Source organism: Meleagris gallopavo, chromosome 3 (assembly GCF_905368555.1).
Source record: "Meleagris gallopavo chromosome 3, MGAL_WU_HG_1.1, whole genome shotgun sequence".
Classification (NCBI taxonomy): domain Eukaryota; kingdom Metazoa; phylum Chordata; class Aves; order Galliformes; family Phasianidae; genus Meleagris; species Meleagris gallopavo.
This window is the reverse complement of record NC_139406.1, coordinates 43,096,881-43,122,974: the sequence shown is the minus strand read 5'-3', so window position 1 is coordinate 43,122,974 and position 26,094 is coordinate 43,096,881. Positions and strand designations below refer to the sequence as shown.

The 26,094-nt window shown below is 36.7% G+C and overlaps 1 protein-coding gene across 2 annotated transcripts in view; it reads right to left on the bottom strand.

Moving 5' to 3' along the window:
- LOC146544682 (uncharacterized) overlaps positions 1–26,094 on the bottom strand; it is a 67,361-nt gene that overhangs the window by 33,226 nt on the left and 8,041 nt on the right. Inside the window, exons 4-5 of one of the 2 annotated variants that reach the window (XM_085220759.1) lie at positions 23,996–24,070; positions 22,121–22,223 (exon numbers count right to left, since the gene is read on the bottom strand). In XM_085220759.1, coding sequence (XP_085076885.1) covers positions 22,188–22,223; positions 23,996–24,070 — 111 coding nt within the window. In that variant the 3' untranslated portion in view covers positions 22,121–22,187. Of the gene's footprint in view, positions 1–22,120; positions 22,224–23,995; positions 24,071–26,094 lie in introns of those variants that run through there. The other variant, XM_085220758.1, reaches the window with a different exon arrangement.

Below are 26,094 nucleotides of genomic sequence, written 5' to 3'. Positions count from 1 at the left end.
ATCATGTAAATTTGTGGTTGGGGACTTGTAAAAAAAAAAAAAAAAAAAAAAAGGTTTATATTATATTTAGCTAGAATATTATTCACATGATAAGAGTCCCCTGCAAATTATGACATAATGGACTGGAGCTACTGACAAGAAATGACCATATTTTATAGCCTCAAGGCCAATGAAGCTTTTACCTTGGAAGATGGTCCACTACTTACAGTATAATCCCAAAATCATATCACCAGAGGAACTTGGAGATCTGAGATTCACATTACGTGGTTAGTCACGTAAGCCTGTCCCCTATTCATCTATCGTAATATTCCTAGGTGTCCCACCTAATACTGTTAAAATAATTAAACCATCATTTATATCTGAAAACAACTGAATAAACTGATTTCTACATAGAACATATTCAGGCGTCCATTATAAAAGCTTCCTCTTAAAGCCACTTAGTATGTTTTACATTAGTTCTAAATAAAAATAATCCAGAAATGTTGTGGCTTTTCCTATAAATGTAATTACTGCACACTTTTCAGCTGACGCTCTTCAGTAATATAACAAGAGTTGCAACCAGAAGAAAATAAGAATTGTTGTGCTTTTAGGAAAAAAAAAAATGTATAAAGCAATTCCTTCATTGTCCCCTTTAGCACTTGAATGACTTGTATGAAGATGTATTATAGAAGAACATTTGCGGTGTGGGTGAGCTATCTAGTAGAGAGAGACAAAACTTGAGAATATGCTCTGCAGAAATAAACAACATAGACAGCCTTTCTCTTCAATGTTTTAGAATATAAAATAGAATAGAAAAGAAAAAATTGACCATGGATTTCAGATATTTGAACTCCACAACAATGTCTACAAACATGCCTAAGAAGGAACAGCAGCAGGATTACCTGGGGTTGCACTGAGATTTTTTTATTCTGGAAGGTTACAGTTAAAAAAAGAACCACACCTTACTCCTTCAAATCTCCACATCCACCAGCTGTGTTGTCTAATTAGATCTTTAATTCTGTGGAGCAGAGACTGTTAAAATGTATTTATGACTTCGGATCTTTATAGAGACTTCCAGCAGAAATTGTATTACGCCTCACGAATAGCAAAATCAGAACATCTTGCTGGGAAATGGCATTCCTTATCTAACGCATAAAAAACTTCTGCCTTGAGTACTTGTCATAAACACGAGGAAGGAGACCTTTCATATTTTCAGCTGTGAGAATTTCAACCCTGTTCTTCTCCCCTCATTGCTGATAACAATTCAATCACCTGCTAAGTTCTCTGAGAGTGGATCTAGGTCCTTTATTTCTTTTATAAGCAGAATGCTAATATTGCAACATGCTGGATCTGCTTATCATGCTCACGTAACCAATCCCTAGTTTTCAAGGAGGAAGAAATTGCCTGGCAGAATTTTCCAGTCATTTATGATGGCAATTCTTATATCAGCTGAAAAAAAAATATAAAAACATAAAATTCAAAGAAACACAACCTTTGTAGTTAGCAGTCATAGTTCAAGCATATAAATCAGCTTGTATTCCCCTTTTTTCAGCTGCAGCTAAAACATATTTGCATACTCCCAGATGCTCTGCTGTACAGTCATTAAAAAAAAAAAAAAACATAAAAGTATAGGGGTACAGAGAAACCAAGAAACTATTCTATGTCGAACTTTATAGCCTGGCAGGTTCCCTTATGGAAGGTCAATTACACAGCTAAATCTAAAACACCTGATGTTATTTTCATACATACCTTTCTGATTTTGCTGCCCTCCACTCTAAGGGAAGAAAGGAGGAGTCATGTAAATTTGTAGCACCCCCTTTTCATTTCATATAAGGGCCTAAGAGGTACAGTATCACACAGTAAGAGCACTTCTTCTGTTTTGAGTAGTGAATGGTAACTAGTCACTCAAGACACCTGAAGCTCTGCTAATGTCTCTGATAGTATCTACTGCACCTCAACAACCTTATAACTGATGCAGTTACACACAATGATGAGATTTACTTACTTGTGTGGCTTGTATTATATTAGAGATACAATAGCTTTTGTTTTTTTGCTCTCCTTGCAGAGGGCACCCTACTAAACTCACTGCTAAATGTTGTTACATTAAAGACCAAAACCAGTAAGGTAATGTAAATCACACCCTGCTCTTTTGCAGCTGCAATTGGTGGTGTATGCAAAACAAACACAGGCTGATGCGATACCTAACTGATGAGTGGTACTAAGGAAGTACCATCTGATTTCTGTAAGTAAAGCTTTTCCAGAAAGCCCAAAGTGACTGCTATGAGCAGGAAAGGAATCATTTGGGAAGTAAGGAAAAGTTGTCTAATCCATTCTTTTTTAATAGATAGCCTTGAAATGAGAGCATCTCATTTTACCACAGAAAGAGCGAAGTTCAGTGTTTATGTAAAAGTAAAATGCTAAAATTAATCTCTTTGTTTGTGACAGGCAGCTTCTTCTCATGAGTTTGTGATTATCTTCTGTATGGACAATTTCCTTAAGGTATATCATATTGACCTGTAGTATACTTTGCAAATATCAATATATACCTAGCCTTGCTGCCTACAGCACACAAGGAAGTAAAATGAAAATGAGTCTGGGCTTAATGACATGTAACCATCTTAAATGAATAATGTATATAGGGTCAATCCCCAGTGCTCAAGAGACCATCATCCTACCTTTAATGTTTGAGATAAGCAACTATATGTTTTAGGTTTATCACTAGAGCCCTAATGTACTTGCCAAAGCACATTAATATTTAAATATCTAAAAACATACTATCAGCAGAAAAAAATAGGCAGATTTACAGTTGAGAAGGGTCTCTTTAGTTAGCCCTAACAAATGCATATTCTGGAGAGTTCACGAAAACTAATAGTCTTTTCATATAATTCCATGATAAAGGAGACATTTAACTTCCTATATTCAGATAAGAAATGCAGGTTTAAACTAGTTATTAAGCAGCTGTAGTACAATCCAGGGCTCTCTATAATCTCCCCATGGAAATGTAGTATATGCATATAACAATTATCTTAACAAAAACATGAAGATGACTTCACGTAAAGTCATGAGACCTCAAAACATGGCAAAAGGAGATCATCTAAATCAATCAATAATATGATAAGCGGCAAAAACAAAACATCTACTAGCAAATAAGAAAGGATCTTTTCCTTCTTAAAACATTCCATAAACAGTTAAAAAGAGAAGATGTCTCTTACAGGTTGGATTTGTCTCAGTCTTTGTCTTTATTAACTGACAAGTTAATGTGGTACTAGCTTTTGTACTTGGGGTTGAATTCTCATGTTATTGTTCAAACAGGTACAGAATAAGCAACACTGCAATGTTTGTCTCCAGGTTGGTTTAGCTTTGTTTAGGAGACATTGCCATCACTGGTGAGAAGGTTGAAATTCCAAACGTATTTTATATTTGGCTGTAGAATAAGATCATTGGTAGACACAATGGCACTTCAGCTCCATTGCAATAGTCTCCAAAAACAGTAAAGAGATTGTTTTTCATATTAATAATACGAGTTAAAATAACTATGAGGTTATTCCTTCAGATTTGAACTGCATTGTAGAATAATATGCTCCTCTATGCCATAAAGTACAAGATTATTTCCTAATGTGTTAAGTATAATAAATAATATACTTTCTGATAGTAGACTGTGTTCAGCTCATTAAAAGCTAACACTGAAGAAATACTGAGCAAAAGCAAACAACTTTGATCATCTTTGGCTGCTGGCTCCAACAAATCAACATCTCAGAATGTTTATAGATGGATTCTTTTCTCATGAGGTCACTAAAACAATAAGTTAAAAACTGAGAGATAACTCACTTGCCCTACTATTTTCCCAAAGGTGCTCTGAAAGAACCTGTAAGAAACCAACCTCAAAACAGACACACTTAACAGCACAGAGACACTGGATCCAGGCATTTGGCTAATCCTCTTTGAAATTTCTTAGATTGTTAAGGTGCATGTTTATGTAAATAATATTTGTGAAACCATACAGTAGGAAAATGCTGTCCAAATGACATTAATACATATATACATACCAGGTAAGTATAATATATAGTTTTATGGACATCAGTGGGCTAGTACTACTTAAAATCTGCTTTGTTACAGCATTTACATCCAGTTAGGAATAACTGGTGAATCACAGTGTACAAAAGAATATAAAACTCCCTGTTTGAAGAAGTGTGGTCAGTGCTTGGTGCAGCCATAGGTGCAAATGCTTACAAAAAAGTAAGCATTGCCCCAGGAAGCTGACCTGATTTCATACACAGAAAATTCAACTAATTGATGCCCTGAATTTGTATTCATCATTTAGTAAAAAAAAATAATAACAATAATACTGTTGTTCATATAGTTATGTATTTTTTATCATGTTACAGGAAAAACAATCCTAACTGGGAAAATCTTTTTGCAAATTCCCATGAAAAGTCAATTAGAGATGTAATATATGGAAGAAAAAGTCACCTACTTAACAGCAAAACTAGTTCTTTAAAAAGATTTTAGACATATTCTGATTAAGCTTCTAACGTAATCTTTTCATTTTGTTTTAGTGTTCTACTCTGCTTTGTTTTGTATTACTCCTTTGAACAAGGTATACAGCTCTATGTAAAACACTGGTTACTGTGTTTCTTGCCTCATAAAGAACTCTGTGGTTGCAGCTTATTAAACTACTAAATGAGTAGTAAGGGATAAGCTACCTGTGATGAATCTATGTGAACAAATTCATTCAGTTAAAAGAAGCAAAAAAGCAATGAATCATGACGCCAAAAAGGAAAGATGCTTAAATTTCCATGAAACAATTTTTTTTTTTCAGAAGAAAAACATGTAAGATGTATTACATTTTTTTAATATCAATTTATACAAAATAATGCAAATATTTGGTCTGTTAACTAGACTATATCATCTAAAATTGTGGTGTTAATATTGAGTAATCTTCTAGACATCTTCCAATTTGTAGCAGGGATCTCTATTACTTACCTTTTCAAGGAAAAATGTTTCATTTTATACCTCCATAATTTATTTTCAAGCCATCCTTTTTATGAATTATCACCTTTATAAACTCTCCAAGGTCTTTGATTTTCTAAGATCTAAGGAACATCCTCACTAGCAAGCACATTGGCTTACTACTGAATATTTCTTAGGAAATTTCATGCTACAAATTATCAAAATGGCTGAAGTCTGCTTCAAGATTTTGATATATTGAAATGCAGGGCTGTATGAAGTTAATACATAATAATTTTAATAATTTAGCACTATAAGAGTATTTAAATAAAACTAAAAGTTATTGGAGGAACTACTTATCCATGAATGTTTAACTCACAGCACATCTTCTAGGTAGAAATTGAGAATGACGGCAAGAAAGATGAGGCAACAATTTATTTTATAGCTGTTCAAGTTGAAGATTTTTAAAGAATCATTCTGAGACCAAAACCTCTAACTAAGAAAAGAAGAATGTCTGGACTCATCTGTAAGCCAATTTATGATGGAACTTAAAAGATATTAAAAAAATAATCTGAATAAAGGATACCTGAAGTTCTGTATAAAAATTTGCTTTACAAAAGCATACTGATGTTAATAAAATAATCAAACAAAATTCAGCTTGAAAGTAATCATTAGGTATTATACAGTTACCTGCTCTGTCCAAGGTCAGACCATGCAGCCACTGAAATTTATTCCAACACAAATGTCCAAGAAAAAAAAAAAAAAGCTGTACTACTTCAGATTCCCCTTGAAGCAATCTAAAAACATTATTTGTTGTCCACAGAGACATAAAAACAATACATCTTTTGCCACTTTGCAGACACTTTTTATGCACTGGGAGACTTTTATTACATCTCATAATAGTCTTTTCTAGAGTGTACACACCCAGAGCCATTAATCTTTCCTCTTGGATTTAAGACTGTTCAAAGAATCTTTATCTCTGTTATTGGTTTCCTCTTTCCAGCAAGGACATACCTATTCTTAGTTGCAATAGCCAAAACTTATTTTGTACTAGAGCACAGAGCAAAGCAAGATTATTTTACGCATTTATTTTACAAGGCTTCTGTTTGTGTCATAGTTTTGCTGTTTTTAAAAAAGTACAGTATTGCCAACTCAGGTTCAGAGAGTAACCCACTCAAGCTTCTAGACCCCTAGGCAGCTGAAAACCTGTTCCCTAAGCAGACTCTCTTCATCACGAGTTACAGACTCATATTCGGCAGATGACATATTTATAATAGTAACGCTATCTATCAACACTGAATCAATGAAAACTGAGATCATCTTGTATTGTAATCTTCCTGGATTCACTATTGGAAAAAAAAACGTGTGCCTTTCTCTGAACTCTTGTTCATCCCTGACGCTGTTGCCTCCCCTGTGCTCTCAGTATTTAGCTCAATCTGTCTATTTTGCTTCTAAACGTAGAAAACAGCAACAATGCAAGAGATATGCAAAGTTACAAGATGGCATCAAGACACAGACATCTTCTGCCCCTCAGGTTCTTAAAAGCACTGTTAAATGGAGACAACTTTTAATAAATGAAATTATTAGTTGTGGGGGTATTTAAGCCTTTTTAATGGAATATTTATTTGTTTTGTGTTGAATGCTTGCTTAGACTACATATTTTAAGATAACATGAAGAACAGTAAAATTAAATTTCAGTCTAGCATTCCTCATATTTAATAAATTCCCTATTGAAAAGTTGTTCCTTAAACAGCTTTTAATAACAACGTGTGATTTCAGATTTTTGAAGTATTTTGCTTTCAGCCTTCAATAAACTGTTTTGGTTATCTCCATAAAATAAAGTTCTCTTATTCTGTGTTCTTGTAGCCCTAAAATCTATGTCCTAAGTTATGCAGAACTAGGATGATCTAGTGCTGATATTTGGAAAAATATTTCTAATTTATTTAACTTCACAGTGTCTGGACTTGTTCTGTGTATGATTTCTGCTGCAAGATCTCCACAGAGTGGCAGGAAAAAAAAAGTATATATATTTACATATAATAATGATGTAGCCATTAATTACTGCTCACACTCTTTTTATTTTTTGTTTATTCTCACTTGTTATTAATAGCAAAACAAACATTCTTAGCCATTATCATTTGTTTTACTTATCTCTCATGTAGCACCTGGATAGTGCTTGGATAATAGGACTCGGACCCCTAAGTTAGCTTTAAGCCAATTATTTCTAGCATTTAGAAATTTTGGAGGTGAAATTGAGCTTCCTGCCGTAAAACACACCCATGTAAAACTCCATGTAAATCTCACCAGCTGAGGAGATAATAACTGTTTTAATTGCACAAAGCCTGGTTGAGGGGAGAACGGGAATTACCCAGGTTTATCAATGACTAAAGAAAGAGAAGATTTAAACAAAGCAAACTTTTCACTCATACTTACTGTTATTTTTAGACTTGCAAGGATAAAAAGTTCTGTTTTCATACAGCCCAGGTCTCAGCACTGTGGTTAAACAAGCACAGTTATACAAGCAAGGAGCTTTTAAGCAAGTTAGCTACGTTCCTAACTTGTGAAGTCTCCGGGGTTTTCTTTTTCAAGTCTCAGGAATATAATGGATGTGCTAATGATGCTCTCATATAGTTTGGCTGTATTTCCCTTTATTAAAGTTATATCATCCAATTGAGGCTCAGTTCACTCTAAATCCCAAACCCAAAGCTCTACAATCAGTTAAAATATATATTCAGAATGAATAGGATCCAAATTACATAGTTTCTCAAAGCCAATATGTATGTAAAATGAACTCCCTCACTGCTGCAGGGATAAGTCAAACTTAAAATGACATTACAAAGAAAATATATTTTTGTCCTGTATGGATCAGCTACTTTGTGAAATGTTCCCCTGTTTTAAAGAGTGAAGAAAAACTGCCGTTTCTGTGCAAAACATAAGTAATTTCATCTAGAACAGTATAAGAGGCCAATGAGGGAAAGACCATATGAACCTTCAAGGTCCCATTTAAGTATTTCCCAACTCACAAAAGAGCAAACTGCAAAGGAAGGACCTGAAATGAGGCACAATAATTTGAGGGCTAAATCCTGTTCAAGTTCAAATCAATGGAAAAACGCCTTAAATTTCCTATTTGATTTCCTACTAGAAGCTGTTTGTGCTCCTTGTGTCTTATGAAACACTCCTTTGTATATAAGTTGGCTGGTAACCAGGCTTTCAATTTGGTGACCCTCTGGCTGGAGACTGTTTCTGCTTGAGATCGCGATAATCTTTGCCTCATTTCAAACAGAACCACGAGTCTTTTTTCTTGTGTGTGTTTCAAGTAGTTACCATTGAGAGTTTTCTGGTCTTTCATAAAGTACAAAATGTGGTGTGTATATACATTGTGCAGGGCTACGGATAGAATAAGAAGATTTTAGCCTGAAAGCAGGTTTGTAGCATTGTTGGGGAAAAATAATCTCACCTGAAAGGAAGGTATTCAATGTAAGAAAGAGAAGTACAAAAATCTACAAAGCAAACCTAGAGAAATCAGCACAGTAGTAAATTAGACATGTAAAGAAACAGGATAATAGAAAATCATTTCAGACTTCTCTGTATAGACATTTCTTGATATCTATACATTTACTCATTGTCCTTCTCCTGCTCTCTTTCTGATTCTGGTAAATAATTTTCAGACTTAAATGGCTGCTTTTTAGAAAAACATCACAGAATTTGAGGTAATTAGGGAGAAAAAAAAATAAGGCGAAGGCAGGATAGTATTGTTTAACTAGCATAGGAAAACAAAATAAAGTAGAAAAGTTTGTTTAGTATAATTTAAAAATGATAAGAAAAAACATGTACGTAGATTATCTAAGTGTAAATTACTAACATGAAAGAAAAAAAGAATGATTGACTATGAGGAGAATAATTTATTCTCTAAAGTGCAAATAAGAATAAATAGAAACCAGGATGGAGGAAAGCTGCTTTGGACAAGAAGCTGTTCAAAGGTGTGAAGCAATATCCCAAAGGCAATACTGGCAGCCTACCCTCTGAAACTCCCAGTTTATCTTGAGCAAAGCAATTGAAACAAAGAGAAGAGAATTATTGAGGAGAGGGCTAAGACATCAACTTCTTGTCCTGTCTCAGTAGACACAAAGGCTGTCTTCTGGCTAGGGACACTATATCCAAGTTAGCAGATGAAAACACACATGGAAAAGGAGATCCTCAGTAGGTAGATCTAAAACATCTTCCTTGCCTAGTATTTTAGGACTGTGATACTGAAGCACCTGTTACTAGACCAAAGACTGTTGGTAGATTTACCCTTCCATTTTGAGCCATGCACACTGTTTTTATTGGCCTAGACAGAAATTTATAGTACTATCAACCTCCTTTTTACACTGTTCCCATGCAGGAAGATTTTGAAAGTGATACTTTTATCAATCTAATTAGGCTGTACCCTGCAGCTAACTATTTTAACACCATAACATAATTTATTTAACATATTGCTTGATTATATTTTAAAAAGAGTTCTATATTTTATCATGTACATACTTACTGAAAATTTTAAATTAAGCTCTTGTAGTTATGGTTACTGGGCTTCCAAATGACTCCCAGTTGTAGCTTGCAGCCAAGTGTCCTTTCTAAAAAGCACATTTATTACTTTTGAAATCACTAACAGTGAATTGACTATTCAAATAACAATCCACTATTTAGTATTTAATAACAGTAACAAAAATAACGTTAACTAAAATTCATCACAGCAGCTCAGCTCCAACATTCATGTCACAACAAGTCTGTTACATTCTAAGTGGTAAGTCAAGTTATACAATGAACTTGTTTTCACATTGTTTAATGGAGGAGCTACATACCCCATAGCCTTTGGTTTAACACATCTCCCAAATGGCTTTAAGAACAACTTGAAATTTTATTCCAGTTCAAATTGTTTTCTCCTTTCTATTTTATGTATGCATGTGATTTTCATGAATGCTCTTACTGAGCAGGTTAGGGTCATTAAAGATGAACATGCTAATAATTAGTTCAGTCATCATTACTTTTTGCCTTTTTTTAAGTGGTTCTAGCTGATAGGGATAAACGTGTTCATATAGCTTTTATATTTTATTGCTATGATTTTTATCCAACTGTGTTGTCTTTCCGAGTGTTACTGGCTATTAATTGTGGTTTCAATGAAGAGCATTGCAAAAGGCAGATTCACTTCTAAACATTTTATTTTACTTGACCAAGAGGAGAGGTAATCATCCAAATCATTGTATTTATATTGCTTCTAAATCTGTTATTTATGCAATAATTCTATGCTAAGGGACTTTCATCAGGATTTCATCTTTTTTAAAAGAGGTAGAAACTGAATTAATTCATAGATCTGGCTTTAGTTCAGTAGTAATAGAAGCCAAAAGAATCCAGTTACAGGGGACTCTTCCAACTCATTGGAGAAAGTGACTGAAGGGGAAAAGAAAGAAGTTTAGCTCTTTCCGACATTTGATGCAATTTCATTTTTGAGAACTTGAAGCAAAAGCCAGACTGCAGTGATACACATTTTTATACTGTATAAATATAATTTTAATGCTCTAAAATTCTGTGGGGAATAATTTGGCTTGTTCGTAAATATGACACCATGTTTTAAAGCTGCATTCAACTGTATCACACCACTTTATACCACACTAGGTGCTTTCACCAGTAGTAAAATGGAAATTTTTACATTTTAGATAATGGCACATCCTCTGTGATGGATGAAGAGCAGTTTTAAACTACACAGTACATTCAAACAATCATACCCTTTTTATTATCAATCCTTCCATACATTCACATACATTTGTGGTATTAACTTGTCTCACACTAAAAAAATAGCAATTGGTATAAAACCACACACTAATGAAAGAGTTTCATTTCATGCAATAAATGGGACCCTTTGCAAAAAGCAGCTTCACAAGCAATCTTTTTCTTCTTTTCCTCAATTTTCCATTTTTTCCAGTCACTAGACTTAGGATAATGACTGCAACCTATCATAGTCCTGAGAATTGTGAAGGTATTAAAAATAAATTAAAATATTCAAGTAAATGTACAGCTTCTACTGAAAAAAAAACCAAAGATGGTATTGGTTAGCTGCAGGCCTGCTAGTGAGACATAGTATGAATGCAGAAGAGAAAAATAATACAAATCTGGAAAAAAAGGAAAATAGAGTGAAATATAACTGTAAAACTGCGCTCAATAAGGAAGAGAAAAGTTGGTGAGCAGTTTGCGAACAGTAGAAAAGGTAAGAGTTAACAGGACTCGGGATACCTTTGCAACTAATTAGGGGGAAAAAAGCTGCAGTGAGCTGTACTTACAGCAAAAATATTATAGCAGGAGGAAACTATAAATGGCATTCTGGAGCTGTTTAGTTAATATTTGCAGCAATCATTCTGGCTCAAAAATATAAAAGAGCTAGTTAAATTCACTCATGAGAAAGATAAGATCCAGTGCAAGCAGAGAAAGACTGGAAAATAATAGAAAAACAGATACGGTGTTGATAAACAGAGTTGGAGAAATCCAACAAAATTCAGTGACTAATGAAAAATATTTATATTGTGAAATAAGATTTCATTGCCTGGAAACAATACAATAAAGGAAGATGCATGTAATCTATTCAGTTTCCAGTCTTAGGATAGCTGTTCCAATTCAAAAAAGCTCATTAGGGAAATTAGGAGTTGCAGTACACCAGAACAACTAAGAGCCTAGCATGCTTAGAGTAGAAAAAGAAAAGGCCAAGAGAGATACAGTACACTCCAAAACATGAGTTGGAGGGAGGATGCTTAATACAAGAGGAGAGAAGACACTATGTTAAAGAGCAATTTTGTCCAAGGGAATTGTAGATAATAAACTGTCCATAAAAATACTTAAAAAAAGAATAATGAGCCCTTGCCATCAAAACAATTTTTAATTGGGAGAATTGAGGACAAGTAGGGAAAAAAATAATTGTTATATTCAACACAAAAATTATGTCTAAATTACAGGTTTTCAGTCCCTGTCCTGCTAGTTGTTAACATGCTTACTGGGAAAGATGAGTGTTAGTATGGGTTTCTACAATCCTATTACAATTTCTAGGACGAGATTCACACTATCTAACTTTAGTCATCTGTAGTAAAAACTTTTATTCTCAGCTACTTGTCTAGTTGAGAGCAATAGACAATTCTAGAACAAGATTTATCTGATCAGTTCAAGCACTGGTATGAGAGGATTGCCCCCTCAAACATATTATGCCTCTCTTGTGTGCAAAGAGTCTCGGCAAGTAGATCAGATGTTGTGATGGGTACATTTTACAAATGCATAGGTCAGCCTTGCAAGAATCTAAGGACTGAAATCAGAAGACTGTCAGTCTTTCTATCTGTATGTCTGTCTCACCATTCTTAGGATATCACACCAAAACCCAGGAAAGCTGAACAGAGCTAATCTTTACAGGTCAAAAGTTCTTCCTTGTACATACAGACTCTATTTCCCTCTTTATCAGTGTCTCTGCTTTTCCTGCTGGAAAAAGAGCACATATGATTGTCATTTTACCCATTAAGATAATATTGAACTCCAAAAAAACATGCAACACTTCTTTGTTGGGATGTAAAAGAGAAATGTGAACAAATAACAACTGTGCTGGTTTGTACAAATCTAAGAAAAAGGTATTTTTTGCTGCATATCCAGACATACTGTCTTTGTTACTAGAGCTCAGACTATATCACAACTTTTATAGCAAGCTTTATCACTAACTCGAAGTAAAATGGAAGCCAAACTTGTTCATGCAAGAAACTGCTCAAATGATCTAATTTCACAGCATTCAGAATAAACACAGTGTAATATGTTTGACATGCAAAGCATTGTTGGGAAGTAGTACTTGTTCACTAATTAGATGAGAAAAATACTATTTTAAATGTACATTGCCTCTTTAGCTTGACAGTTCTCATTTCTTGGGATGGGTCTAGGGGATAGAATCCCCATATGGAAAATTCATTTGACCCTAAAGATTTTCCTAGGAAACGTGATCTCCCAAGTGTATGTGTGAAGATTCCAAAAGCACATTTGCAAATGTTAGCCTAAAAAAGCCAAAGTAAAAGAAATTAAAGCAATGTGGTTAAAACTTCCTCTTCGACTAGTTTGAGACAACCTCAGTAGACTGCAAAAGATTCCACAGGCAGTGTTAAAGCAATCAGGGTTAAAGCAAACCCAGAAACTATTTAGTTTGACAATATTTCCTAACCAACTTAATAGTTTTGTGTCTAGTGGATATTGGCTTTTGACATGCAGACAGAGCACTCGAGTTCACTGAGCCAGTTTGTCATTTCTTTGTATCATACTGACGAATTTCAGTTGGCACAGCAAACTGCAGCATTGCCAAGTCCGACTTCACTGGTGGCAGCAATGGATTTAGGGATAGTAACCTCAAAGTCTGGAAAGAGGACCAGTGACCATGATGCTTTTCAAACTATTTCAATGCAGTATTACATAACACTGTGCCACCCAGGTACAGAGGGAGGAGGAGACATTCACACAGGAGAACTGCTTGAAAAGACATGTGCATGTTTCCTTCAAGAGCCTACTGAGTCAATTTGATAAGGGTTATCATGCTCCCTTGGGAACAACTTCTGATTATTCTAGTGCATTATTTTAAGGGAACTAACTAACACTGTTTTATCTCTGTACTACACTAGAGAGCTTTGATCTGATCAATGACCCTTGGTACTACTTCAATAAAAATGCAATCATGACATATCTATACATTTTACATGTGACATATCAGTTAGAATAAAGAAAGTGTGGCTCAAGTTCAAAATCGTCCACAAGACACCCTTTTGAGTATCTGCATGAAAGGCTGTCAGCACACAACAGTATACCTTGTTGGTAAACAACAGGATTACTTTGGTATGTTCCAAATTGTGGGTTAGCTCATAGCTTATTACAAGAGAGCTGCAGCTGAGAAAAGAAATGTGAACAGTGATGGCTTTGCAAAGATTCAGAGCTCCCAAAAAGGGAAGACTGGAAATACAAATCCATCAGAAAAAAAAAAAAAAAAAAAAAAAAATCTGTATATCCTCTCCTCCTGCTTCATATTAGAATTTCTGAGGTTCTTTTACATATTCATTAGTGTATATACACGCATAAATAACTGTTCCAATCATTTTCTAACTGAACCTGTCAATGACTTGTGACAATGATACCAGAGCTCGTTCCAGAAGTGCAACATGTGACATGACTAGGAACTTCATGTTCTTTTTGTTTCCTTATTCCCAAATAACTGTGGTGGTCTATTTTTACTTGGTGCATGATGTCTTTGGTTTTGCTAATTGCAAAATATTTTGAGCGTGCCATAGAAAGGTACTGAAAGATTCGTGATAATTCGCAGTGTAGTCTCTATGGGTTCTTAGATTATTTTCTTGTATTAACCCTTTTAAATTTTATCTAGGAGGTTCTTAATGTTTTCTGCATTTATTAAGGACTTCCTTACATGTCACTACCTAATTGGATCAACGAATAAACGCAGCAATTCCTACCAGTTACCATACTGGTATGTTTGGGCTATATTACACAGATTTGGTAAATTCAATTCATTTGGGAGACATTAGAGTTACAGCCTAAGTGCAAGCTCTGTACACACTGTGCTTATGTTGCCTGAGCATGAACTCTTAGTCTAGCATGTCACGAGCATCAGATTTACTACACATCTGCAGACCACCTGTGCTATGCATTTACAATAAGCTTGAAAGAAATAATATGAAGTTCATTGCTTAACTTTTTAACCCACAGTTGTGATATTGCTACCCACAAAATCTTGCTTGGTAAAACTTGTTTTCAACACATTGGGAAAGACAGGGGAAGCCTTCGGTGATAATTCACCTCCTCCTGAGTCTAGCATGCTGTTATGCAGAGAGGAAAAAAAAAAAGATAAGGTCTCCTGAAGTTCCACAGAGGAAGGGCTTCTGTTTTTCACAAAAAAAACTAACCATGTCATTCTTTGTTATGTGGGTAAAGTTACTGAGTAAGAAGGCTTACGAGATTTTGAAGACAAGTTCCTCAGCACAAGTTATCTAGGAGTGAAGTTGCAACCAGCAGCTATACGTCCCTGGCATCCACCAACCTCCAAAAAACTCCTGCCCAACTTCTGCCTACAGCTAACTCTGTCGTAAACACATTCACCAGTCAAACATGTCACCTCTGACAGCTGCTAATGTACCTTTCTCCCTATTACAGCACCTATTACTCTATCCATAATCCTTCTGCCACAGCATGACAGCTACCAAGAGTTTCACAACTTGTTCGGTGCACTGCTGTGCAAGGAGCCTGTGTGCTGAGCATCAGCTGCTGTCTGGCCACTGGCACATAACAGAAGAGCACTCACTGACACATAGGCATAAGAGACCTAAAGATCTATTTGAGATCTTTCCAGCAATTCTTGTATTTAAGTATGCAATTTAATGCCCTAAATTTATAATACATTTTTACTACCATTTTGTGTTTCTGAAAAATCGTGCCAGTTATATAAACTTCACACTTAAACTCATTTCTTAAGCCTCTTCCTTACTATCTTTCTTCCTTTCATTCTCTATTAAGCACAATGCAATTTTGTCCTACATGTGTTTTAAAAAAAAATAATGTTTTTTTTTTTTAAGTAAAATTCCATCTTTACTACTTCACTAATTGCTTTCAGTTGAGGAAGCCAGTCCTTTCAGAAGAGAGCACATACGCTGCCAATGAGTAGTTCAGGAGTTCATTAACAGATATGTGCAGGTGTAGGTCACACAATGGCTAAAATTACATTTTTAGATGGCAACATAAAGAGAATTTTATTAGACTTTCTGAAGCTCACCCAGCTTCTAAAAGTTCAAGTTTAAGGCACTGAGGAAGTGGTCTAGTCATATTTTTGGGAAGATTACAAAAACAACTGTGACTAAATTCCCAGAAGCTTTAAGACGCAAAAAGCTCAAATAGACAATGTCTTGTGAGCTCACAGTCATTGCTTGTTTATTTGAAAGTCAAACCACCGCTGCATCTAAAAGCAAGTACTGTACTTTTTTTTTTTTTTAAGGTTTAAGAGAACGACAACTGAAATAGAAAATGAGATTAAATGCACTACTTCCCAAGAGGTTTATATAGTGCAGTGAGAAAAATCTTCAGTGCGGGCAAAAATCCTGTTTCTTGTGCAGTTTAACTTCCCAGCCTTCACCTCCACTGTACTTCTGTACTTGCAGCAGTAGCTGCTGGAAGGGACCCAAAATGTAGGTTTCCCAAGTTCTATTTGCTTGTTTCAATCTGCCTTTGGGGTGCCTGTTTTCCCTTCCTGAAGCTGTAGTGACAGCAGGCGTGTAGCGCTGTTAGACGTCACCACAAAGCCACACTGTGAGCAATCCAGCCTAGGAGAAGTACAGATGTGCTGAAGGCTTTGCCCCTAAGTGAACTAGTTGGCTCTCTAAGAGATGCCCCAGCAGATGAGCAGCATAGGTAGACTGCAAACGAGTTTTTTAAGCATTGTCCTCAGCTGTAAATATGCTATCAAAAGGTGCTGCAGACTTAACCTTTTCTAAACGTTATCTGCATTCAGCGAACATGTGGACATAATCTGCAAATTGTTTTAGAACTAGGAAACCCTAAGAGGCTTATGGCGTAGGTGGTATTTTGTTTCCAGAAACTACTATAACTTATTTCAGGCATGTCCTGAGACATAACAGCGGTTACGTTGAAGTAAAATTAATTTAGATCCAAGTGACAGAGACAGAATTTTTGTATGAAAAGTGCAAGGCATCTTGAAAATGCTCTTATGAGTAAGAAAAAGAAGTCAAGCCCTGAAGACTCTCCTCAAGCAAAATTTCCAGTGGATTCCCTTCAGTGCTGTATTACAATGTGTTCTGATTTTTTTCTGAACATCATATATTTATATAAATAAATGTGTATATATATATATACACATATATATATGAGTGTCTTTTTAATGTTAATTACACTTTCTACTTTTTATTTTGACCGATTCCACATGACCTGTAAGGGGTTATTTGGGAACATAAGAAAAACTAGAACTAAAGCATTTTGATAATAGTATAAAGGAGATCTGAGACTGCACACTTACACATTAGTGGAATAGAACTGAGCTAGAACAGAGTTTTTATAATCACTTGCAAAGGCTGTTTAAGCAACCACCATGAAATAAAACAGAAAAATATTTTCCAACTCTAAATATCTGCAGTGTGTTCTTCAGAAGGCAGAGTTACGCAAACATAAATTTGGCCAGTTGACATAGTTAACATCCGATGTCATGAAAAGAGCCATGGTCACAAAAAGTTGTCCAAAGCTGGGCTGTAATGCATCATGCAGTACAGCAGCTCCTGGAGCAGCACGCAGCTGTGTTTAGGGCCATGGGGCACCACAGGAATCGCCCCCTATGAACTGCCAGAGCTGTGCCCTTTCCACTTGAGGGAAAGGAGCAGGCTGCAACCTCGAGGACTGAAACAAAAGGACATTGTGGTTTTCTTGGGAAGGGGATCACCATCCCTCAGAGTGATTTGTGGTTCATCCTAGTGTATTCCAGGTTCTTTTTATAGTAATATCATAAAACAGAAGCTTTGAAACACACCAGGCAAATGTTCAGGTTTTCCGCTCATAGTAAATGGCAAAAATCACAGATGGTTCACTCCTTCCCCTCATAATATTAGACCACATGAGGATCTCAACAGGATACCACATTGAAAGAACATCCAGATCCCACTGTCAACATTGCATCTTAACAATAAAAATCAATCAAATAAGCTCCGCTTTCCATTTCCTGTGATTCTAGTCATTCCCTTCTTTTATCTCGCTTCCTTCTCAAGATCAATCCCTCTGCACTTCCCTTCCTCTGCTCTTGACTCTCTGTTCCCTTTCCTCCACAGGTGAGGTGGTCATGGCCTTTTCCCCTCTCCACACCACTTGGGATTTCTCCTGGAATTTTTCCCTTTGGACCTTTTATTTGCTCATGCTCATGCACTGTCTCAACTTTTTTTATCTACTCTTCCAAGAGAATGGTTTTGCAGCAGCTTCAGTGTTGGGCTACTGCCAAGTGCTGGAGGAAGGCTGCTTCTCCCTCCTCTTCCTTTCCCCTGCTCTGTGTGAGTTACTGGCACAGAATAGACAGCTGTAAACCTGGTTGAGGGGCTACAGAGGTTTTCAAATCTAAATGAGACATTTGAAATCAGTGGAACTAAATCAACAGAACTAATTCAACAAGAACAAATAATTTGATTTTGGTTTATTTGATTCCCAACAACATGAGGCTATTCATCTCACTTTGTTTCCAAAAGGTATAACTAATACCTCAAATTAAACCAGGAATCAGATAATTGAATAAACATTCCAAATTACATGTAGAGGATAACACATTTGAGTAATTCCATTAACTGCTCATTCACAGTAGCCATCATTTTCACATCAGTGAATGTTTTACACATTATTTTACACAGATTATTGTCAGTACCGAAAATCCCAAGACTGAAGTAAAAGCGTATGGCTTCTTTTCAACAATTGTAACTAGATCATAAAGTCTATTTCATAGAATCATAGAATCACAGAATGGCCTGAGTGGAAAAGGACCACAACGATCATCTAGTTCCAACCCCTCTGCTATGTGCAGGGTCACCAATCACCAGACCAGGCTGCCCAGAGCCACATCCAGCCTGCTCTTGAATGCCTCCAGGGATGGGACATCCACAGCCTCCTTGGGCAACCTGTTCCAGTGCATCACCACCCTCTGGGCGAAAAACTTCCTTCTAATATCTAACATAAACCTCCCCTGTCTCAGTTTAAGATCATTCCCCCTTGTCCTATCACTATCCATCCTCGTAAACAGCCATTCCCCCTGCAGTTTATATGCTCCCTTCAAGTACTGGAAGGCCACAATGAGGTCTCACCAGAGCCTTCTCTTCTCCAAGCTAAACAAGCCCAGTTCCCTCAACCCTTCCTCATAGGAGAGGTGCTCCAGCCCTCCGATCATCTTAGTAGCCTTCCTCTGGACTCCCTCCAAGAGCTCCACATCCTTCTTGTGCTGAGGGCCCCAGGCCTGGATGCAGTATTTCTTTTCACTGGTCAGGCTTTGTTTTAATGATGTACACTTCTTAGTATAGCATCCTTAATTCAACACACATAATGCATTTTAACTTGTCTAGCTCTGTATCTGTTCAGGAATCAGTAAGAAAGGGGAAAAATATTTTAGTCTATCAATTTGGGTAGGTCACAGTGAGATGCTCCTAATGTCTGATACACATGCATAACAGTGTGAAAATTAAAAAAGGAAAAAAGAACATTTTTGTTTCTCAGCAGGAATCACTAACTGTGCAAGGCTTTATACTGCACTGAATCTTAAACTGAAACGGAAACTATAAATTATATTACATAAAAACCGTGACCTAGTAGCTGCTGTGAAGCTCAAAAATTTTCATAGTACACTTCACATTTCTAATAAGATTGTGAAATTTATAAAAGCTATAATATTTGCATAGGACATAAGAACTTCCCCTGGACTGAAATCGGGGTCAAAGATTCATTATATACCATCAGGTAATCAAACAATTTTAACCATTTTTTTGCTAAGTAAATTGATGACAGTCACTCCTCCTCTGGAGGTCTATGAAACAGCAGTTCTTCGCCTCTCTACTAATTTACTACTGAGCCTCCTATTTACCAGGTATGTGGGAGTCATTTAGCTGGAATGACTGGCAATAGGAAAATTCTCTTTCTAAGGCCAATGTTGCCCCCTACTGCTATAAACCAGCCAACACATGCAACTTTCCACTTCGAAGTTTCTGCTTTTGGCACATCACCATGGTAAGGAGAAAAAGGAGGTGAAACCTCCTTTTTACCTTACTGTGGTGTCAGCAAATACTCGGAGTGATTATTTTTCATTAGTTTTTGCCACTCTTCTACTGTGACAAATAAAATGGTTTCTCTCCCTACTTTCCTGTCTTTGTTTCTCAAGTCTGGTACCAAATGAACCAAGTAGCAATACTGGAGAAACAGTAATGAGAATCTACAAAGATATTATTTAAGCACAAAGAGAAAAATGGTCATGAAGCTTTTTGAAATTTCACAATTGTAATAGAAAAGACTGGCTATCTTAGAAATAATATTGTATTATTAGATGGGTAAAGACATGATGGCATTTACAAGAGAAATCTTGATTTTTGGCATCTTCTAATTCACTACATAAAAGACTTCATTGAGCCGATGGTCCACACTAATAATCATGGTTCCACATAGGAAAAAAAAAAAAGAAAAAAAAAAAGTCTACAAATATATATATAAAAAAAAAAAAATTGGTGCTAAGTTCTGATTTCCCAGAAGTAATAATAACAACAATAATAACAACAGCTATAACAGCTATTAAGAGTTTATCTGCCCATTTCTGACCATTCTCTGCCTGTAGAAGTCAGAAGACCTATCTGGAAACTTCATAGGAAAGAGAGTCTATCTCACCGAGGAAAAAAAACATTTGTAACTAGACAGCTGAGGCAAGTTACAAGAGAGAAAATGCAATGAATAAAAGAAAGCCATTGTCTTTCTTCTAAAAAGTAAGTGTATAGTCATCCAGTAATTTCAGTTGATGTATTTTCATCTGTGTAAGAGCTAGAATTGAAACATTTTGCACCTTGAGTTCATTCCATACAGATGGCAGCAGAGAGACAATCTGAGAAAATTGATTCTGACAAGGAAGTGCATATGAAGAAAAGGTGTATAACTGAATTCCTCCATCTGGAAAAAAATTGGACCCACCAATATTCATTGACATTTGCCAAAGAGATCAAGCAGTGGATGTGAGCACAGCGAGGTGGGAAGTGGTGCATTTTAGCAGAGACAACAGCAACGTGAAAGACAAGCCATGTTCCTGACAGCCATGCACAGCTGTCACCACAAAATGAAGAGTGCCTTGATCAGCCCATCCACATGAATCAGATTTCAACCAGGGAACTGTGTTCAGAGCTGAATATCAACTTCAATGCATTGGAAATGATGTTGACAACATTTATGTATTGCAATGTTTCTCCACGTGAGTCCCATGAATGCTCACATGGGAACAGAAAGAATATCGTATGCAAGTTTGCAAGGATTTATTGAACCAACACAAAGCTGAAGCTGACAGTTCCCTGGATAGCATCGTTACCAGTGATAGAATTTGGTATCACGCTGAGAGCTGGAGCTCTCAGAAATAGTCCATGGAGTGGCAACGTGAATTTCCCAATGAAGAAAAAGTAAAAAGTCCAAAATGCTGCCCTCAGTGGGTATAGTGATGCGCACTGTCTTTTGAGAGAGGAAAGGGGTGATCCAGTCGGATGGGGCTCTCAGTAACCTGATCTAGTTGTTGGCAATCTTTTCCATGGCAGGAGGTTGGAGCTAGATAATTTTTAGGTCCCTTTCAAGCTAAGCCACTCTGTGATTCTGTGAGTCTATTATTTCCTTGAACCCAAACCACCAAATCTGATCATTGTATTGTTACCCTGACTAAATTGAAGGCTTAAACTTCCAGAGTCAGGACAGAGAAGAAAACAACCTTTCTCTTGAAACCCTATAATTCCAGGCCCCATACCAGTGTGAAGACCATGGAGCACACTGCCAATCTTGGCTGGACTGTCTTACCACACAGTAGTAGTCATATAGTCTGGATTTGTGCCTTCTGACTTCCATCTGTTTGGGCCAATAAAAGACAGACTGTGTGGGCAACATTTTCCTAGCAACAATGCCATCATCGCAGCCGTGAAACAGTGGGTCACACCTGCTGATGCAGAGTTTTACTAGCATAGTATGCAAGCTCCTGTTCATCACTGGTGAAAATACATAGTTAATGGTGGTATGTTGAAAAACAGTGTTTTGTAGCTGAGAACTTGGTCTATTAAGTACCGTTATTTTGCTCTTTGTATCTGTTGTAGTTTTCATTGAAATAAACAGAAGACATTACTTTTGGACCTATGTAAAAAGTAAGTGGATTTATAACGTGCACACTTACACCTATTCTTTCATTGCAATAACAGAGAGATTATCTAGAGGGCAGATGTCAAGTGGATGGGGCCAGGCTCTTCTTGGTGGTGCTCAGTGACAGGCCGAGGAGCAACAGGCACACAGGAAGTTCCACATGAGAAAAAGCTTCTTTACTGTGAGGGTGACAGCACACTGGAACAGGCTGCCCAGAGAGATTGTGGAGTCTCCTTCTACAAAGATACTCAAAACCCACCTGGACACTTTCTTGTGCAATCTACTGTCGGGAACCTGCTTTAACAGGGGGTTGGACTAGGTGATCTTCAGAGGTCCATTCCAACTCCTACGATTCTGTGGTTCTGTGAACGTTAAATGCCATTATAAGGAATGCTATATTACAACATGATCCCTATGTTTTGTCCTCCAACAGCACTAAGTGGTGCACCATGTAACCATAAGGTAGACAAGACTACTCCAGTAAGATGACAATTTAAAAAGAGATGAGAGAAGTGATGCTGGAAGGAAGCAAGGACAGAAAAGTGACACAAAACACACTGCACAGAGCATAGACCCCAGCCTTCATAGCTTGCAGTTTGAAGATCTGAACAGCACCTCCTGAAACTTTTTTTCTCTCTTACACAAAACTCCCATTCTGAGTGGAACCAGGAGAGAAAGGAGCAAGACTTAAGGTCCCTGCAGAATCCCAGCTGCTCTTTTCCATTTAGGATAGCATCCCCCACTTCAGAGCCCTGCTGCTGCTCCAGGAAGACTGCAGGGTGCCTGCTGCTCTGTGAATGCTGAGACAGGCAAAGTGCCAAAGTGTAATGGGGAGTAATTTTTTTTTATTTCCTCTCTAAAATAAAAATAGACACTTGTTCTGATACCAGCTTTCAGCAACCCTTCAGCATGTACAAGGTCTGAAAACTTGCAACTATCCCACCCTGCTCCCTTGGCAGCGTATGTCAGCATTATTGTCTATTTGTTTGAAGCCAAGGAAACCAAATCCTGGATTAATTTTTGTTTCTGACACATTTTAAAACCAAGAAATAAAAAGCTGCCTCAAAGTAGATTTAATATTTAAATTGCTATAATATTTAAAGTAATATTAACCCAATAAAAATCAGGATATTAAATGTTAGTATTAAGAAGAGCTAAAATAATTATATTGTATCTTATGATATGTATTATGATATATAATATAGATAAACTTAATAAAATTAATATAATTAGCTGATTAAATTAATAAGTGGGTTTTTTTTACTTTTTCAAGTTACATATTTCAAAACTTTTCATTCTTTAACGTTTTTATAAGCAATATGGCACTATACCCTGACAATGCCTAAACATCGGAGTTAAGTTTGTTGCACACCACAAAGGCAAAAGAGACCATGTTATGACTTTTCATTTTGCCATGTTCTAAGTTTAGGATAGGAACAGCTGAAAATGGGACTTAAAATCTTCACAGCATTCTGTAGGTGCCACGCATACGGATTTTTGCCACAAATGTGCTGTATACCAAATTTTTAATAAGTTTTCCACTGTCAGTTGAAATTGTCCCCATATGCCTTGCATAAATTACAAGCTATAATTATTTTCTCTGCAGCTGATTAAAGACAACCCAGAGAATGCAACAATGTTTCCAGTGTCTTACTGAAGTCTGGGATGGCCAAAAGCAGCCCCACTGGGGCTATGTCCCCACTTCTAATAAAACATTTCTAATTACTCAAGTGTCAGCAAACACCCAGGCAGCCATTGCCTGTGACTTGGAAAACTCACACCTATGGAGTGGTCTCATGATGAACATCTGGAGAAAAGATTCTGTTCTGAACAGAGATGAGGGGCTGAGAAGCTAATTCACTAACACGGTAAGAGGGAGATAGATAAATGCTGTAACTCCCTGGGGCAGCCTCGTCCCCTGCAATACAAACACACCTCAGCTGCAAGAAGATTAAACTGCCTTATGTCCTATTTCTTGGCAGCTGCTAATGGTGGAGTTTCGTTTATCAGAGTCTCCATCCACCCAAATAATATATCAGGTCCAAGGCAATGTGGGTGATGGTTTTTTTGTACAAGATTCTCTCACCACTCACAAGCTTTCTCTGTACTTAGTGTGTTTAGATGTGGTGCTTACCAGAAGTGTTGTCCGGCATTCCTTTGTCACCAGGGCCAATCGATCCCGGTGCTCAGGGAGAAATACTCCTTTTCTCTTGGAAGCATTTGAAAAACAAAGCAAATGGTGCAAGATAGAAATAACTATTAACAATCATACATATACCTCTCAACAAGCTAACAAGCCAACAAGCTCTATGGCTTCTCTGCTAGTTCTGCCAGTAACAGCTGGTACTGCCTGACCATTGAACTCCACTTCTCTAGCAGCCTTCATGAAAGGAAATCCAGCACCAACCAAATGCCCAATCTGAATTTCACAGTGCAGATTCAGCTCCAACCTTATTAGTACATCTAACCCAACATATCAATTCAGCTGTTACTCTGGGGATTCCGAAGATCACTGGGTCATGTTTAAGAGTGGCATTTATCAAACAAGCAGTTAATAATTGTTTCCAAACTTGCTTAAACCCAGAATAAATAACATCTACAATGGAATGGTTATGTCACAAAGTTGAGAAATGGTCACACTTTGGTGTGAAGCTCCTTCACAGACTATTTGCTGCATTTTCTATAAACGTATGTGAAATGTTGCTACTTCACACCGGCACATGAATAGATCTAACATATATTGGATTTAAACAATATGCAATCACTTCAGAACTGTGTGACTTCCAGAATCACTTCTGGGTTCTGGATGAACTGACCTCTTTCTCCTTTATGTCAGGGTTATCATTAGAGATCCAAATAAACCATTTTGTTTTTACTTATGTCACTAAAGCGTCTCACACATATCTTCTTCAGAACCTCCTGTTATGTGAAGAGTCGTCTTGTAAATAGGCTTATCAAGAAGGGGTGCTGAGAAATTAATTAGTCTAAATAAACTAATTTCTCACTGGGATAATCAACAAGCACAGGGTATCATTACATATATACAGTGTACATGTGAATGTTTCTGGAAAAGGCTGCACACTGATGCTGTGCAGTATGCTTCATAAGATATGCAACCGAAATGAGAGAAAGGTATGAACATAAAAGGACTCTGTAGATGTTTTTGAATACATCTCACAGATGGCACTTTCACTCTGTAATGTAAATTTTTATGCATAAAAAAAGAAAGACATGGACAGTATTGTAGTTTTAAAGAAAAGGGGTTTGTTGTCTATGGCAGAGGATAGTCAACAAGAAATAAGGGCTGTGTAGGAATTTTAAATAGGAACTTATCACCCTCCCAAAGAAATGACTTCTCTTGCTATCCACAGATTTCACTGACGTTGTTCTGGACTTCATCTCTATCCCACTGTATAAAAACATGCATGTACACTCATACTGCATTTTGCAGAGGCTCTTCTCTAAGTTGAGAAGTGGCAGAAGACACTATTAAAAGTATAGAAGTGGCTAATGTCAGTCAGGATGATGCAGTTTAAGATTTTTTTTTTTCCCAAATTCTCTCCTGAAATAGTGTGGCAGAGGATTCTGGCTTTGATATTCAGGATTCAAGTAGCAACCAACAAGGTTTTCTAAAGCCAGTTTTTTAAAGTACTAATTTTGTGTTCTCTCCTAATTATTGCTTTGGATACATATCAAATCTATGTGTGATTGTGTTTGTTTGCATGTGGGTTTTTTTCTACCCCTCTAGCTATTGTTCACAATTGAAAATATCAAAGACACCTTCCAAAGCTGGCTTTGCCACTCACCAGGATTGCAGAAGAGAAAAGGTTGGTAGTGGAATTACGTACCTGCAAGAACTACTTTGCAAGAAATAAAACAGTGAGTTCTGCCAATACAAGGCAAGTGCTCCTCCTATTCACTCATCTTTCCCTCTCTGTATATGCTGGCTTCAGGGTAATCCTAGCCTGCTGACCTGCATAATCAAAGACCAGAGAACTTTGCCAAAACTGATACAATCTACATTAAAAACCAAAACATTCATTTGTCTACTTAAGAGAAGAATGACTGATTTCTACATCAGTTTTTAAATAATGTTAAAAGCTTTCATTACAGTCATTTAGGCATAAATAAAGGTATAATTTGTTGCGCTGTATTCCTGTCAGACCCAACCAAAATAATGCTCTATTAAATATATCTCAAGTTGGACCTGAAGTTGCTCATAACAGCCACTGG